The following is a 16800-nucleotide window of genomic DNA, read 5'->3' as shown; positions in this document are numbered from 1 at the left end:
AAATTTACATTTCAAATATGAAAATTGAGTTGAATATTTGACCAAATAGGAAATTTTCATAATTTCTTATTTGAAGCTGGAGAATAGACTTAAAGCACTTGAACAACAAAGCATTATCCTTGTTTTGACATTTCAAACTTGAAAAGTTCATAATTTGATCAAATTTTCATTTCGAATATGAAAATTTACTTGATAATTTGACCATATAGAGAATTTTCACATTTTCTGGTTTGAAGCTGGAGAATAGACTTGAAAAGTTGATCATCTTATCAAATTTATATTTCAGATACGAAAACTGGCTTTATAATTTGACCAAATAGAAAATTATTACATTTTTTTGATTCAAGCTAGAAAATTGATTTAAAATCTTGAACAACAAGGCATTTTTCATGTTTTGACATTTAAAATTTGAAAAGTTGATCATTTGTTCAAATTTACATTTCAGATATGAAAATTCACGTGACAATTTGACCAAATAGAGAATTTTCACATTTTCTGATTTGAAGCTGTAGTTGATCATCTGATCAAATTTACATTTCAGATACGAAAATTGGCTTAATAATTTGACCAAATAGAGAATTATAACATTTTTTTGATTCAAGCTGGAAAATTATTTTGGAAACTTGAACAACAAGACGTTTTTCATGTTTTGACATTTGAAACTTGAACAGTTAATCATTTGATCAAGTTTACATTTTAGATGAAAACTGACTTGAAAACTTGAACAACAAAGCATTTTTCATGTTTTGACATTTGAAACTTGAAAAATGGACAACTTGATAGAATTTGCTTTTCAGAGATATATGGAAATTGACATGATAATTTGCCCAATCACATCACATGTTACATTTCACCACATCAACAAGGTTTCTTCATATTTATTCAAGAGTACTCTTTACCGAGAAAAAATAATATTTGCGCAGGCTTTGTGGAAATAATTCTTTTTTTTTCTTAATTCGTAGCTCGCCCACTTACTTCACTCTCCTTTGTGAGGCTGGCACACTAATCGCATTTTTTCTCCAATAAAGCACGTTTTTCTTTAATTTTTTTCCTTTTGTATTCCAAAGCAAACCGGCAGGACCGCGGAGCTTGTAAATTGAACCTTAATGAAAGAAGATATTAGAAAGAAGGAGAAAGATTAAAGAAACAGGAAACGACTTCCTCTTGCTTAATTTCGGCTTACTTGAGAGTGAAAGTGCCATTACAAGTGTAATTAAGTAAAGGAGAGAATTATTACGCCCTGGGGCGGTTTCAAGTAAATAAGGTCGGTTTGAGTGTCCTTAGAAGAGAACCCTTAATTAAATTTACTAAAAAGTTAAACCAAAATCACAACAGTAAAACCAACAATGATTTAAAAATAAAAAGGTATATTTTTATTTCGTTCAAGTTAGTTGACTGTAAAACTCCCTGTGTAAATAATAGAAAATTCTGTGTGGTCCTTGGAGTGTAAATAAGTAAAGCTCGGGATGAAGCCCTGTACAGACCGAGGGTTCTAAAATAAACAGGCCATTACAGTGCGTTTATTTTTCTCCGGTCATATTTCACGGTTAGTGCGTCTTTCAGCAAGATATACCCGTTTATGTAGCTATTATAGAACCTCAGCAAAATTTCTAAATATACAAACAAATCCGACCTTATTTTTATACCCATTATCCCAACCATATTGTTGTAATCTGGACGAGAATCTGTTAGCATGTTTTATGGTGTACAGAACCAAATTACAAAAATAATTGAAGCAGAATATGAAGAAAGAGATTCTTTATCCTACATTTTTATTTTCTAGGTTGATTCCATATGAAATATTCACAACTTTGGTTCACATTACCTTTATGACTGTTGACTAATTGGTTTGGACAACTACTAGAGTCAGCCATAATGGAACTTTACAGGATGTTTCAGAAAAAAAATCACCAACTTTGTTCTTTTAACTGTTTTATTGTATGGAAACCAGGTAATTATACTTATTTGCGACAATAGCAAACTCCATTAGAGCTACAATGTCCTCCTTTCCTTTTGAGGGCAAGGCAATGTGCAGCACAAGCAGCATCGTTCACTTTCACTCCAGCTATTTCAAAACTCAGCAAGTCGCAGGTGGCTCTTTTTACAATCACGTGATCTACAAAGTGAATCAGATCAGGTCGATATTTTTGCAAATTTCATTTTATAAAAAAGTCAAAAAACTCAAATAACTCGGAAACGGTTAAAGATTTTTCAAGACAGCAAAAATGTTCAGAATGCTTTCTGCATTCAGTGAACTAGGTTTACAGTGTTCACCCCACTTAGAACCGGGTAAACGTGGTCACAACTGGTAGAGGGTTAATTTAATTTTTTTTTTGTTTTTTGAACATCCTGTGTACGTGCAGTTAGTACGTGGTAAAATAACAGTTAAAAAAGAGCTTTTTACAATCGCTAAAACCCCAAAAATAACGAAGATAAGAATTTAAAAATTTAGATACAATTTTCAAAAAAATGTAAAAATTTGTTTTTTTTTTGGCGCTTTTATTTTTTTTTTAGTTTATATTTTTTCAGCTAGATGACGTAATGTCAAATACTGACAAAAACCCCCCACCTTTCAGTTGTCTGAAGAAGTCTCTTTTGTGTAACTCTCTCTCTTATTAAATGACAGTTTTTAGCTAAAAAAATTAGAATATTTCAAACACCAGTGATAAATATATTTTTAATATAAACTGACTTTAAGAAAATATAACACAAAAAACGGTTTACTTACCATCATCAAGTTGTTCTTCATCAACTGGAGCAGCAAATGAACCAATCACAACGCACGCAAAAATTGCTAGAAGAATCACTGCTTTAACCATTTTGAGTTGTGAATTTAGCAACAATTATTGTAAACTGTAGTACTTGTACGAGTATGCTTTACTGCATTTTGTTTCTTTCTTTATACTCTCAGTACCAGGTACCAGTACAGGTCTGGACTGAAAGTTTTTCCAGTTATGTTAGTGTGGTGATGGATAATAAACTGAATAACTACTTTAATTAGTCGACTTCGACGAAAAATTAAATCCGATCCTGTGTATTAAGAAACAACAAAGAAGAATAAACTGAGGGACTTCACAGTGCAAGGGGATTTACTTTAGATAATTACCAGTTACCACACGTTCTGGATATGAAGTAAACAACACTTAATCTCTGCATTTGTGTTAATATCTGGAGTACCAGTTTTAATTGCAAATACAACAATTAAAAAAAAACATAAATATTGTTTTAGAGTTCATTTGTGTGTTCAGTTGTGTTCAAAATGTAAACATTTCTCATTATGTATGTCAAAAAAGATTAACATTTTTCTGTCATTTTCGAGGCTTTCAGAAGACATTCCCTTCGCTAAAACCATTCTCCTAACATTCTCTCCTTTTGCCGCGCAATATTTCCATTAAGAAGCATTATGTTTCCATTAAGGGCTTTTTACGAGTGAATAAACCTGAAAAAGCTCAACCTTAAAGTTCTTTTGTGTCGCACGATGATAAGGTGCGAAATCTAATACAGTGGAATTCAGTGTAGCGTGCATATTTTTTATCCAAACGACTAAAACGTTCTTTTGTATGGTGAACATCTGACCTGTTGCTTGTGAGGCAGAAATAATGGAAAACCGTGCTTTTGGATATTTTGTGATAATTATTCTTTTGCAAACAATAATAGACTGGAAAATATACAGGACGCACTGCAAATCATTAGCAAAACGTTACTAGAAACCAATATTATATTTGTTTTCCATATTTTCAAATTTAAAAAAAAATAAAATAAGTGCTAAAAGTGCCTGTCTATGATAAATTCCAAATAGCCTCTAAATCAAGATAAAACATTTTTAAACATTTCTAATGATCACAAAATTTATGATTTTGTGTTGAGATACTGAATTATTCTAGTCCATAAAGTTATCTTCAGAGAGTTTTTTTTATCTTCTTGACACTTTTATTATTTGATTTTAGATGTTCTGTAAAAACTGAATGTACTGGATTTTGTAGTGTTTTTTTATGTCTTCACATAGGAAATTTAATAAGGATTCCAAAAATGTGCTTAAAAACATGATTCGATCTACCCAAGTGGGTTGTACAGGCGATTTTGTCCCTGACCGTGTTCAAATTTCAGATCAAAATTTTCCTGATTTGTAAATTTTTTCCACCATTTGAATACTGAAAAACGGTGAAAGTTACCAAAAAATGAAAAAAGGCCAAAAATGTTCCTAATCAACTTCTTAATTTGACACCGTAAGTTTGTAGGTCTGTTTTTGCTTCCAGAAAACAGGGTGTGCAAGAAAATTATGGTGGTTTATTATTTTTGTCACCCGGTACGCAATTTTGAAGATAGAATTTTTTACTTTACACCATTTGAAAGAGGAGCTCAAAACGGTTTGTTTAAGTGGTTGAATCATTCTGAACTCTCAAAAAGAACTGAGTTACAGGGTGTTCAAATTTAAAACCGAATGAATCGATCTTTGGGGCACACCTCAAGCACAAGAAACATTCACCCATTTTCGATTTAACTTGGCACACTCTGTAGACATCCCACACAATACGAAGCTGGAAATTGTAATTCCCCTTTACTGTAAAGTACCATTTCTTTGGTTTATTGCAACCACAGGTCAGGGCTTATATTAAAATAACAATTAACCGAACTTTGAATTGCATAGTATTTAATCCTCAAGTTTTTCAAGCAAAATGTGCAAAAGTATCCCCAGTGATAAATTGTTATTATTGAATTTATTAATAAAGGAATTGTTGAGAAAATCAATAAATCCGATCCTGACTCTCTTCAGAACAAACTTATCGCCGTTAAGATTATAAATACAAAACTGCCTGTTGTAAAGTTTTGTGAATATTACCAACATCATGAACAAGTTGTTATTATTTTCTTTTAGTATTCTACTATTTTTTATCAGCTCATCATGGTGTGCACCTTTGGACGATCCATTTCTAGAACAGTTTCACGATGACGTTGGGAAAGGTATTTTAATTTCAAACCATTTAAATTAAACACGTTTTTGTATAATAATTAATTTTACTGTTTACTTCCTAGGTCACGTTATCACAAAACGAGCAACTTGTGACCTACTTTCGTTCCAAATTGGCGGATTCAAGCTAAATCATGCCGCCTGTGCCGCACATTGTCTTACTAAACGCAAAAGAGGAGGCCACTGCAGTAAGAAAGGGGTTTGCAATTGCAGAAAATAATATCTTTTTTTATTTATTTTCTTAAAATTGTGCTATTTATTAATATATTTTTTTAGTATTCTATAGTAATTTTGTGAATTGTATGCTAATACTCGACTTAAGTCAAAATAATTCATATATGTGCGTGTAACATTTCAAAAAGTATTCTAAAGCTATTTTGAAGGGCGTTAATATTTAAAAACAATAAAAATAAAATTATTAATTAATTAAATGATTCAAAGTAAGAAAGTAAAAGAATGGGCATTTCTTGATGGTTTTAGAACAGAAATACCTGTTTCTAGGTTTACAAAGGAGCTTGCCTAACCATATCAAATAACTCTTCATTATAGTTTATTTTAATTATTCAAAATAAATCTTTTAGCTAGTTTTGTACAAGAATCACAACATTTGGTACATCCTGTAGACGTAGACCGTCTAAAATCTATTAGCAACCAACTATTATAGATGTTAAAAAGGAACTTTACTGTACTGGGGAATTACACTGTATAGATTGGACTCTTAGCATATGATTATTAAACACAAACGCAAACAATAGCATTAATTCAAAGATATAAAAGCATATTGACCTTTAGCGACTTAATTATACTGTGTGTTGTTGTAGACTTAACAAAAGCTCTGATGGGTTCTAAAAACTTATAACCATCCTGTAATGGCCGTTTTTAAGATATCTGTTTTCACTAGACTTATGCAACCAAGCTTACAAAGTGTACAGTGAAATAACCGTATTTTATATTCCAAAAGCTAGACTACTTTTTTCTTGACAACCTTTATAGTCCTAAAGTTAATGATTAAACTGATTAGAGGTCCTACAGATTTAGACTTTGGTTAAAAGGTAAAACTAGAATTGAACTATATGCGCTTTATGTAAGTAAAATTCTACCTGAACCAGAAGTAATTATGCTTGAGTACAATGAGATAGATTGATGGCGCCCTTTCTAATTTATTCCCCATTTCGCATCAGGACGCCTAAGGGCGCGATATACAATATCATCCGCCCTACTGCTGTCTTGCCCCCCGGGGGCCTTTAATCCGAAACTCACTACATTGGCGTACAAGCAAAATAAACCTAAAAACCAAACCTCTCAAAACTACAATTCTGAGTGTTCCAATATCCTAATATTAATCCATACAACGTGGTTTGCAGTACCTACTGCAATAATTATATGGCACGCCACTGCGTTCGGGCTTATGTAGGGGGACGAATGCAATTCATAGACGGCGATAGCAATTTGGGAGGTGGCAGGTTTTCGTAATAGCAAATTAATAGTTATAATCAACGGTCGCTTTAATGATCAAATATGGGCCACGAAGGCCTTGTCTTTCATTACAGTTCATCTATATATTTCATATTTTGCATTAAGTTTTGACGTGAAGATTACCCTTTTTTTGGTTTTTTTTAAGAAAGCTAAATTTAAAATGTGATTTATTGATTACTAAAATTATTTTGTAGTCGTAAAGTAAATGGGTATTTTTGATATCAACCCTTTTGTCGATAACCTTTTTTGGTAGTTAATTGGAATTTTAAAAGGTTTACACTTTTAAACTTTTTTGGACTTCTAGACAAAAATCAAAATACAGGGTGGTCCAGTTTTAAATGTCAATAATTCACCAATCCATAGCCAATTAAAAAATAAGTTGACATTCATTATGTCATTTTCCTGAAAAGTGCTTCCTAAGGAAAATACAGTCCTTCAAATTTCTGTTTAAAAAATCGTTTTTTTTTGTCATAACTGTCAGACCGTTGGAGCAATATTGATCAAATTTGGAACAAGCACTTTATTACACGTTATTACGGACAAAGACCCAAAACTAACCTAACCCAACTTAAAAATTGTCTTGGAAACGGAAAATTCACTTAAGAAGTTTAAAAAATATTATTGTAGCCAGTTTTCATAGTTTCCAGACAAACTAAAAGACTTTAGTTTTGAAAATTGAATTAGAAAAGATAAAAATTTCAGAAGCTTAAAAATTGTGTTTGTAACCAGTTTTCATGCAATCGAGAGACTTTAATACTAAAAATTGACTTGTAGACATAAAAACTACTTTTTCAAGAATTTGTTACTACAAATTCATACATTTTTTTTAAAAATTGACTTGAACCCCAAAATGTGACTGAATTAATAAAAAGTGACATCAGAAGCTTAAAATTTGCATTTGAAGTAAGTTTTCATAATTTGAAGACAAATTTCAATATTTTAGTCTTGAAAATAGTCTTAGATGCAGGACATTAACATTAGAGATTCATGAAAATTGTCTTGAAAACGAACTTTTCGTGCTTTTTACTTTGCTTTTCATTTTTTTCGAATTCTGGACTATTTTTAGTGCTTCAAAACTGCTTTCAGCTTGGAAAATCGAGTTTTAAGACTATCTTTACCAAGTTATTGACATAGCAACCTTAAAAAATAATTTTTACATTCTTCATAGACTTAAAATAGCATTCCAAGCTTTGTCACTATTAAATCGACTTCTAGACACCTCAGTGCTAAAAATTCGGGTATTTCTTAATAAACTAGACTGTTTTTAGTGTTTTAAGGCTGTTTTCAGTGCCTCAAATCGAGTTTCAAGACTATCTTTACAAAGTTTTTGACTTATCAGGTCTAAAAGCCAGTTTGTCCACTGACCATAATCTTGAAAATGATATTTCAAGCTTCTTCATTATTAAATTGACTTCTACACTCATAGGTGCAATAAATTGTAGCACCTCTAAGAAATTCAGACTGTTTTTAGTGCTTTTTAAGACTGAAAAATCGAGTTTAAGACTATTTCCAAAAGTCAATTTTCTTCAGTAATAAAAGTAAAAAATTTTGGTACCAAATGCTACAATAATAGTCTTGAGAACTAATTTTTAGAAATAAAATAGTATGAAAATTTAATTTACTTCTAGACTTGTTGTCCAGTCCAGAAAATTGAGTTGTACACCAATTAAAGTCTTGAAAATATACTTTTGGACTCTCTTTAGTCCTAGTAAAGTCAGTTCTAGCATTAAAAGTCAACTTTTATATTATTTTTAGTAGTAAAAAATGAGTTTCATGCACAATACAATCTTTGTCTTGATTTCCGGACTTTTTTTAGTTCTTGAATGCCAGTTTCAAACACTCAACCAGGATGGCAGTCTGAGAAAGCGAATCATAAGACCATTCCTAGTAGTAAAAAAGTTTTTAAACTATTCAGTACAAATTTGGACTTTCACAAGTCTTGGATGTTCAGTTTTAAACTATAAAACGATTTTTTAAATTGAAATTTGGAGGACTGTTTCTTCCTTAGGAAACCTTTTTCAGAAAAATTACATAATGCAAGTCAACTTATTTTTTGATTAGCTATCAAATGGTGAATTATTGACACTTAAAACTGGACCACCCTGTATAGGTGCACTGTGTTCTTCTTAAATATGAAATAATAACAATCATAAGAGAGATCCATTTAAAATACTCTTGTCATCTTCACACTGTAACAAAACAAATTTATTTTTTTGACAAAAGAAAATGATTCTCTTAAAAACGAGCTTTTGAACTTAATCCCGTACAAAGTGAACAATTCATTACAGGATAACTTGGGAGGATGAAATTTGTCACCAGTTGACGCGATATAACGAGGCTTTGATACCATAGAAACCGCGGTGGTTAGTTGGGGGATAAATCCGATAGACAGAGTTGACAAACCTTTTGTGCCCCAACCGACAGTATGAAGCGTGGTTCGTTTTCTCCCGATTTCACCCTCTCCAACATTTAATTAAGCATACTTACAGGATGGCTTTTTAATTAAATTGATTATAAGCCAGAGAATTAAAAATTACTATTTGCAAGACATAAACATTACGTCACTTGTGAATCCTTTATTACATAAAGTCTGATATAACAGCGTAAGCCAGGAAATTAGAGGATTTACTGATAAAGGCTTCTTAAGGAATTCATCTCGGCGAAAGAGGACTTCTTTAGACCAGATAAGAAGCCCTCAAGATTTACTTGGGACGTTATCTATTAAACTACACTCAACTGGGGAAATGATCTTAACATGAATATGATTTGAATTCATCCGGAATGGCGGTCATATCTGCATATTGTATGAATACAAAAGACGAAAATTATTTTAAAATAAGCAGGTTCACTGAAATGAACATGTCGTAGGAAAACTCACTCACGAGATATCTAAATAGTACAGATTTGTATTATAAAAACCCCTTGGTGTACACACTCGAGGTAATTCGAGGTATTATGAGGCACTTTGCCAGTATTACGAAGCATTTTGAGGTATTGTAAGGCATTACATAGAATTTTGAGGCATTGACTGTATATTTCAAAATGTTTTGCGATATTTTCATGGGAATTTTGAGCGAAATAAAGCCTTAATAAAGTAAATTTTGCGATATTTTAAGGAATACATTGTAGAAGACCAAGCAGTAGACAATATCAGAAAATTGACCGCACATGTAATTATTATGGTAAAATTTTTGTTACATAATATTAAGTTGAAACAATATTCATTACAAATTATTATAATAATTTACCAATTTTTCAACATTTAAACTACATTTTAACACAGTGTTGCAAGGTCAAAAATTGAATTATCCAAGTCACGTGACTGTTTTTGACAATGTCAACTAGTATTTACAGTGTTGCAAGCTCAAAAATTGAATTATCAAAGTCACGTGACGTAGTTGTTACAATTTTACCACTGTCTAAATTTAAAATACTTTATATTTAATTTTTCTACTGTTTCTTTTAAATGATAGGTGTCTTTATTTGACACGTGCTAACTTGGTTACTATGACAGTTAGAAGATTCGTTTAAACGTCAAAATATAACCCGTAATTTCAGACAACCGTTCAAAAAATATTTTTGTTTGTTAGAATTTTGAAAAAACAGTCACCTGATCTTAGAAAATCAATTTGAAGCTTTCGGCACAAGGTTAAATCAAGTGTCAAACATTTGGAAAAACCCTTTACATTGTCACCTAACCTAACCTAAAAACTGTCATGTGACTTTAAAAAAAATGAATTTCAAGCTTTTGGCTTCTTCTTCAAAATTTGGAAAAGCAATCAGGTAACCTGAGGAAGTCATTTTTTTTATTGACAAGGGTCAAAATGTCAAATTGTAAAATCAGATATGCTACTTAATTAATCTGACCTAAAAACTGCCACGTGACCAAACAAATTTAAAGGGTGTATTTCATCAAGGTTTATCATTGTCCCAATAAATAATTTAAAAATGCCACAAATGTGTAGGTAAACATTTGAAGGCATTCTGAGGCAGTTTAAATAATTTAAAGGCATTTTGAGGTATTTTAAGGTAATATGAGGCATTTTAGGCAGTTTTTTTCTATAATAATTTAGGCCTGGTCATCATGAAGCACATTTTTTAAATAATAATGAAAAGCCTTTATTGAAAAATGAAATACAGGGTTACTCAAAAAAGTGATTTGGTTTTAAATGTGTACAAGGTGTCACATTTTACAAGAAAAATGAGAGCAAATTTGGATTTTTCATACCACGAAACCCGTCTTAGCCAAATTTTTTGACAATAAATCAATTAAAAAAACTAAACCCAAATTGAACTTTTGACACTCTGTATCTCCAAAATGATCAACTTTTGGACTGAGATAACTTGGGTTATATCGTCATATTTAAGCCTCAAGAATTTGTGGTACCATTTTTCCGCACCTTTCAGGGACAACCTGTAAGTTAAGATTGGATTTCTTATATGCTTAAAGCTGAGTTTTAAAAATCACAATGCATCATATTCTTATTGAAAATTCGATTTTTAATATTTCTCTCAAATTTATAACATTTTCTTTGTTTCTCTCACACCTTTTCAAAAAAGCCGAGAGGTTCTGTCAGTCGTAAGACCAAAATAACAAAACATGTGTTAAAAGTTTACATTTATTTCAGAAAATATGGTTTATTAAAAGTGGAACAGTTAATAATATAAACTTCAAATTTGTTACAAATAAATTAAAGCACAACCTCGTTGAGCACCAAATATTCCAAAAATAAGTTTTACTTCTACCAAACATTACTTAATTAGTTTAAAAAGCTTAACCTACAGAAATTAAATAGTAAGTCAACAAACTAAAAAAAAAAAAATGCTTTCAAATTTAGATTCTAAAATTCTTAAATAATACACCTTACAGCTAAGCATATAAAATATTCGAACAAAATATCAAAAACTTGAAAGAACTAATCTTCGAAACGTTATTAAATGAGACCAAACCTGGCATTTATGGGAACTACTACATGACATATTTTATGTCATAATTTGTATTTAAATCGATATGAGAGTGAGGTTAAAGTTGTTTTCGGAAAATTTAGTCTTAAGCCTAGTTTATAAAAGAAATTTTATCTTTACTTGTAACTTTAGCATTAGCAGTAACTTTAAGAAAGAAAAGTGTTTATAAAACTTCTAAAAAGTAACCTAACTTTGTGTTATTTTTTCAAGTTTTGCTACTTAATGCCACATTACTGCACTAAATCAAAGGTAAAAGGATCTTATTTTAATTTCTGTTTAGAAAATTCATAAATAAAACACAAATTTAATTTTAACAGGATGTTTAAACATTGAAGATTTAACTTGTATTAGCTAGTTAAATTTTGTTTATCAACATCACAACTTAAAGCTCAATACTAAAGTTAATGCTAAAGTAAAATTTTGTGAAAACCGTGTAAACTTAAACTTTCCGAAAAACAAACTCTAACCTCTTCTTCTTGGACGCGTAGGAATTAATCACTTTGTGATTGAAGTCATCAATATCATTCAGGAAACTTTTCTCAACCGACATGCAAACTAGAGCGTTTAGTTCACTGGACTTGGCCGCACTCCTCAAGAAAGACTTAATTTGTTTCAGTATCGCAAAGCATCTTTCTGTTTCTGTCGTTTCCATCGGCATTGTACTCAACACTCTTAAAAGTTTAACGAGTTCTAGGAATGTAGGCTCTATTTCAGGGTCGGTAAACAACGCCAACAATGGAACGACCCCCGAAATGACTCGTAGTTCTGGCCTTTCATAAACCACCTGCAGTTCGCCGGTGATTTTAGTTTTGTCTAGGAACGGGAATTGTTTGATTGTTTCGTCCAAGTATTTTGTGGGGAAATTCATCCTGTAATCCTTAAAACTGCTCACTTTAAACAAATTTGTTGCGTTGAGGTATCCGATTGCCTCGAATCGGGTAGCAACGTGGCGGATGATGGCGTTACACACTTCCATTGCTTCTTCCTTCCTTTTTGTGTGATTTAAAACTAGAATACGAGGTTTCTTAGCTGGATGCTCTTCTTCTTCATCGTCATCATCTAAATCAACTGTGGTGTTGATATCGTTTTCTATTTCGTTAAGTAAGTTGTCCAAATTCTGTTGGATTGAAAACACAGCACCTTCGAATCTCTTCAATTCTTCACTGCGTTTAGCTGAATCAATACCCTCTTTTTGGAGTGTACTGAACGTTGTCACTACGTGAGGAATAATTTGGTTGAATATTCCCAGCCAAAAAATGAAATGTTTGTCTTGCAGTCTGAATTTGTAGCCACCTGCCTGATTTACGGTGGCATCAGTAGCGGATTTTTCAAGAAAATCCATAACCACAATGAGGTCTTTTCTGTGACGGTGAATGGTTTTTACCCCAAGTCCAGACGCGTTGAAATCCCACGTGGTTTCTGCTCCATTAGAGACACTTTTGTGCACAATCTCGTTTAGAATGTTAATCACTTGAGGGGAATTGGTAATGAACGAGCACAGGCTGCACAAACTAGAAAAGAAAATTTTTGCTTGCTTATTCACTGAAGCTGCACTGGAAATTATTAATTTCACTGTGTGTCCATAATAGTGAACGTATTTGCACGCAGTGTACTTTTGTCGAATGTTTGAGGTGACAATGGATAAAGTACCACTGACAATTGAGGGCCCATCGTAGCTTATCGAGACTAACTTTTCTGGTGCTTGCCCAATTAGTGGTTCAATTTCCTGTCGAATTGAATTGGAAATTGCGTCAGCATCGTATGCTTCCGGATGCAACAGTTTCCAGAAGTGTTCCACAGGTCTCCCATTCAATATATACCGTATGATCATCACTAATTGACATTTGCTTCCAATATCATAGGCTTCATCAATGATAACAGACACATACTCTGAAGACTTGACTTGTTTAGCAATTTCATCACGGTAAACGTTGAAAATTGACTCGGTTAACTCGGAAATTACAATTGCGGAAGCTCCTTTGAAAAATGGAAACTTTTCAATCTGATCCTTGTTTTCCTTCTGAAGTTCCTCGCTAAAGTTAACAAAACCTTTCATTGTGACGTTTTGTGCGGACTCTGACTGGTCATGTCCGCGCAAGGCCAAATCAAAAGCCCCAGAAAAACGGATATTGGTTATGATTTTATCCAAGTCAAGTCTGTTTTGTCGAACTTGATCGTTTTGCTTCAACAACTCACTTCGCAATGCACTGTTTGATAGAATCTTTATATCGACTTGCCCCAGCATATTAAGACTTAACATATTATGCATATGCCTGGGACTTCTTTCGTGAGATTTGATTTTCTCCCATATGTGTATCAAATCGTCAACGCCTTTTTCACCCCAGTGCTCCTCACCACCGTACAAAACACACGGGAAACAGTACATTCGGTTTGTCACGTCACAACCGCAAATCCACTTATTTTTGTTGTACAGAACCGGATTGAACTTACGCGAACGTGAATTCTTATCACTTTGCGTCTGTTTGGTTATGTTCAGATCGGGCATTTCACGGCCCAAAGCCTTGATTTTAAGCTGATCCTCCAAACAAAACTGACTGAATTTGTTCTTTAACAGGAAACTGACCTTGTTCATTGTGAATCGTTGCGTTGTTCGACCGTAAAAGGGAAAACACGAGACGCCGGTTTAGAATTGCACGTTATCGACCGGTCGGGCCTGGCGCAAGGTTCACGCCACGCAATGCAAAGCTACTAAAACTAAAATTAGACTGAATGTCCTTTCTTCGTCCTCCGTTTCGTCGGTTGAAAACGTGAACCGACGCGAACCGAGATTGTGGCACAGTCAGGGCGTTGACGCGCTATTGCCAACTTGTGGACTTGTTCTTGAAACCAAGTAAAAGGAAATTCGATCAGTAGAATATTAAAAGCGCATTCCTAAAGACGCAATTGACTCTTAAGTGAGATTGGACCAGTAGATTGTGTCTTATACGGGATGGTATACTTTGTTGGGAAACATAACACAGAATCAAAAAAACATCCTGCCTTAATGATAAAAAACTAAATTTGGCAAAACGTCGGCTAAACTATGAAGTTTCATTTCCAGTACCACAGATCCATACGAAGGCGTAGAAGGGCCACAGACATTATTTTTCTTAAATTTTTACTTCAAACTCAGAAATTAACTAAATTCCGACTTCGAACTCGGATTTTAACTAAATTCCGACTTCGAACTCGGAATTTAGTTGCAATGTTGTCAAACTGACAAATTCTACTATTTTGGTTCGAAGAGTGTTTTTGCAATGTTGACAAATTAACAAATTCTACTAATTAAGATCAAAGAGTGTTTGCAATGTTGCCAAACTAACTAATTTTACTAATTTGGGTTGAAGAGTATATGCAATGTTATCAAACTGACAAATTTTACAATTTTGGTTTGAAGAGTGTTTCCAATCTGTCCAAACTGACAAAGTTCAACTAATTTCTTTGAAGTGTGTTTGCTTGCAATGTTGCCAAATTAACAAACTCTCCTAATTTAGATCGAAGACTGTTTGCAATGTTGCCTAACTGACAAAATTTGGTTCAAAAGTGTCCTTGCAATGTTATCAAACTAACAAATTCTACAATTTTGGTTCGAAGAGTGTTTGTAATGTAACCGAACTGACAAGTCCGACTAATTTCTTTGAAGTGTGTTTGCAATGTAGCCAAAGTTAACAAATTTTACTAATTTGCTTCGACGAATGTTTGCAATGTTGCCAAACTGAAAAATTTTATCTAATTTGGTTTGAAGAGCTTTTGCAATGTGACAATGTAAATTCTGAGTTGGAAGTCGTAATTAACTAAATTCCGAGTTCAAAGTCAGAATTTAACTAAATTCCGAGGAATTTAAGAAAAAAAATATTTGTGGCCCTTCTACGCCTTCGTAGATCCAACTTCCAAAAACCGTAAATCACAAAACCAAAAAAATACGTTGGCAATCTATCTAACTTTGACACTCTGTATCTCTGATGTTGAAACTTACATGGATCGATGGAACAGTTCATTAGAAACAGTTTTGTTATCTTGCAATTTTCCTGTAACTTTAACCGTTTTCGAGATATTGGCCAAAAACTGTTTTAATGCACTTTTTTAAGTTTCACCCAAAATCGAGTCGAAAATTTTGACCTCCCTGTATCTCGGTTATTTTGGGAGTTCAAGGTGGTTCAACCACTTAAAAGAACTGTCGTAACGAGCTCTTTTCTGTGGTGTTTACCAAAAAATTCTATCTTGAAAATTGTCTACAGGGTGACCAAAAACGTTGAATCACTACAGTTGTGGTGCACGTCCTGTATAGCAGCAGCAATCACTGATGTTGAAACTTACTTAGATCGATGGAACAGTTCATTAGAAACATTTTTGTTATCTTGCAATTTTCCTGTAACTTTAATCGTTTTCGAGATATTGGCCAAAAACTGTTTTGATGCACTTTTTTAAGTTTCACCCATAATCTAGTCTGAAATTTTGACCTCCCTGTATCTCGGTTATTTTTGGGAGTTGAAGGTGGTTCAACCATTTAAAAAAACCGTCTTTAGGAGCTCTTTTCTGAGGTTTTAACCAAAAAATTCTATCTTGAAAATTGTCTACAGGGTGACTAAAAACGTTGATTTATTACAGTTGTAGTGCACGCCCTGTATAACAGCAGCAATCACTGATGTTGAAACTTACATGGGTCGATGTAACAGTTTATTGGGAACATTTTTGTTTTCCTGTCATTTTCTTGTAACTTTAACCGTTACTTATCATTTAGTCTATATGGTATCACCAAGGCCCTGTTGTACAGGGTGGGCCAAATTAGACGTATTTAAATGAAAAGTGCTCTTATTAATAGAGATAGGCAAAAACTGATGTCGGTGTTTCGGTGAAATTTGATACAAAACTGAATGACGAAAACCGTTGGTTATTATACGTCACCGTTTGACAGATACAGGGTGCTGTAATTTAATAATTTTTTTGTTTCTTGCACACGTTCTTGTCCCACTTTGATTGTCTCTAGCCACCCTGTATGGTCTTATTGGTCATGGGGTTGCTTTAAAATATATGTAACAGATAATATTAGATCTACACCCAACTCAAATAACACACAAAAAAAATATTGGTCAATTGGGGATTACTTGAAAATGTCACTTTTTTCATACCCTGTATAAGGCAGGTTGACGTGGCGAGCAGTTTAGTTCCGGAAGCAACTTTACAATGATATTATTAGTAGTTTATTAGAATTCAGTTTCGGATTCAAAGAGTTCATAATAAATTACCACTACAAAACATTTGATTTAGCAAGTTTTTATCATTAAGCATAATCTATCTCTGCCCCAATACATTTTAGGCATTCAGCTTAATAGTCTTTATCAAGGGGTCTTGTGCGTTTCCGCCCATCCAGTCGATCAATAAACACCCTC

The 16800-nt window shown here is 33.0% G+C and overlaps 1 protein-coding gene and 2 long non-coding RNA genes across 3 annotated transcripts in view; 1 reads left to right on the top strand and 2 right to left on the bottom strand.

The window, feature by feature from the left end:
* The window catches only part of LOC145734033 (uncharacterized), a 32861-nt gene extending 30745 nt beyond the window's left edge, over positions 1–2116 (top strand). The window contains exon 2 of the long non-coding RNA XR_014179327.1: positions 1784–2116. This is a non-coding gene — a long non-coding RNA (uncharacterized LOC145734033). The remainder of the gene's footprint in view (positions 1–1783) is intronic.
* Positions 1–16800, bottom strand: part of LOC145734031 (uncharacterized) — a 46238-nt gene that overhangs the window by 19739 nt on the left and 9699 nt on the right. The window lies entirely within an intron of this gene.
* Def (Defensin) lies at positions 1916–2888 on the bottom strand. The gene is made up of 2 exons (XM_081987093.1): positions 2729–2888; positions 1916–2116 (listed from the first exon to the last, which is right to left on the bottom strand). Exons 1-2 carry the CDS (start codon positions 2817–2819, stop codon positions 1962–1964), a joined length of 246 nt encoding a protein of 81 aa, XP_081843219.1. The 5' UTR covers positions 2820–2888; the 3' UTR covers positions 1916–1961.

This window comes from Ips typographus, linkage group LG9 (genome assembly GCF_016097725.1).
Source record: "Ips typographus isolate SLU linkage group LG9, UJ_Ityp_2.0, whole genome shotgun sequence".
NCBI classification, from domain to species: domain Eukaryota; kingdom Metazoa; phylum Arthropoda; class Insecta; order Coleoptera; family Curculionidae; genus Ips; species Ips typographus.
Note: the sequence above shows the minus strand (reverse complement) of the source record. Positions and strands in the feature narration are given on the sequence as shown.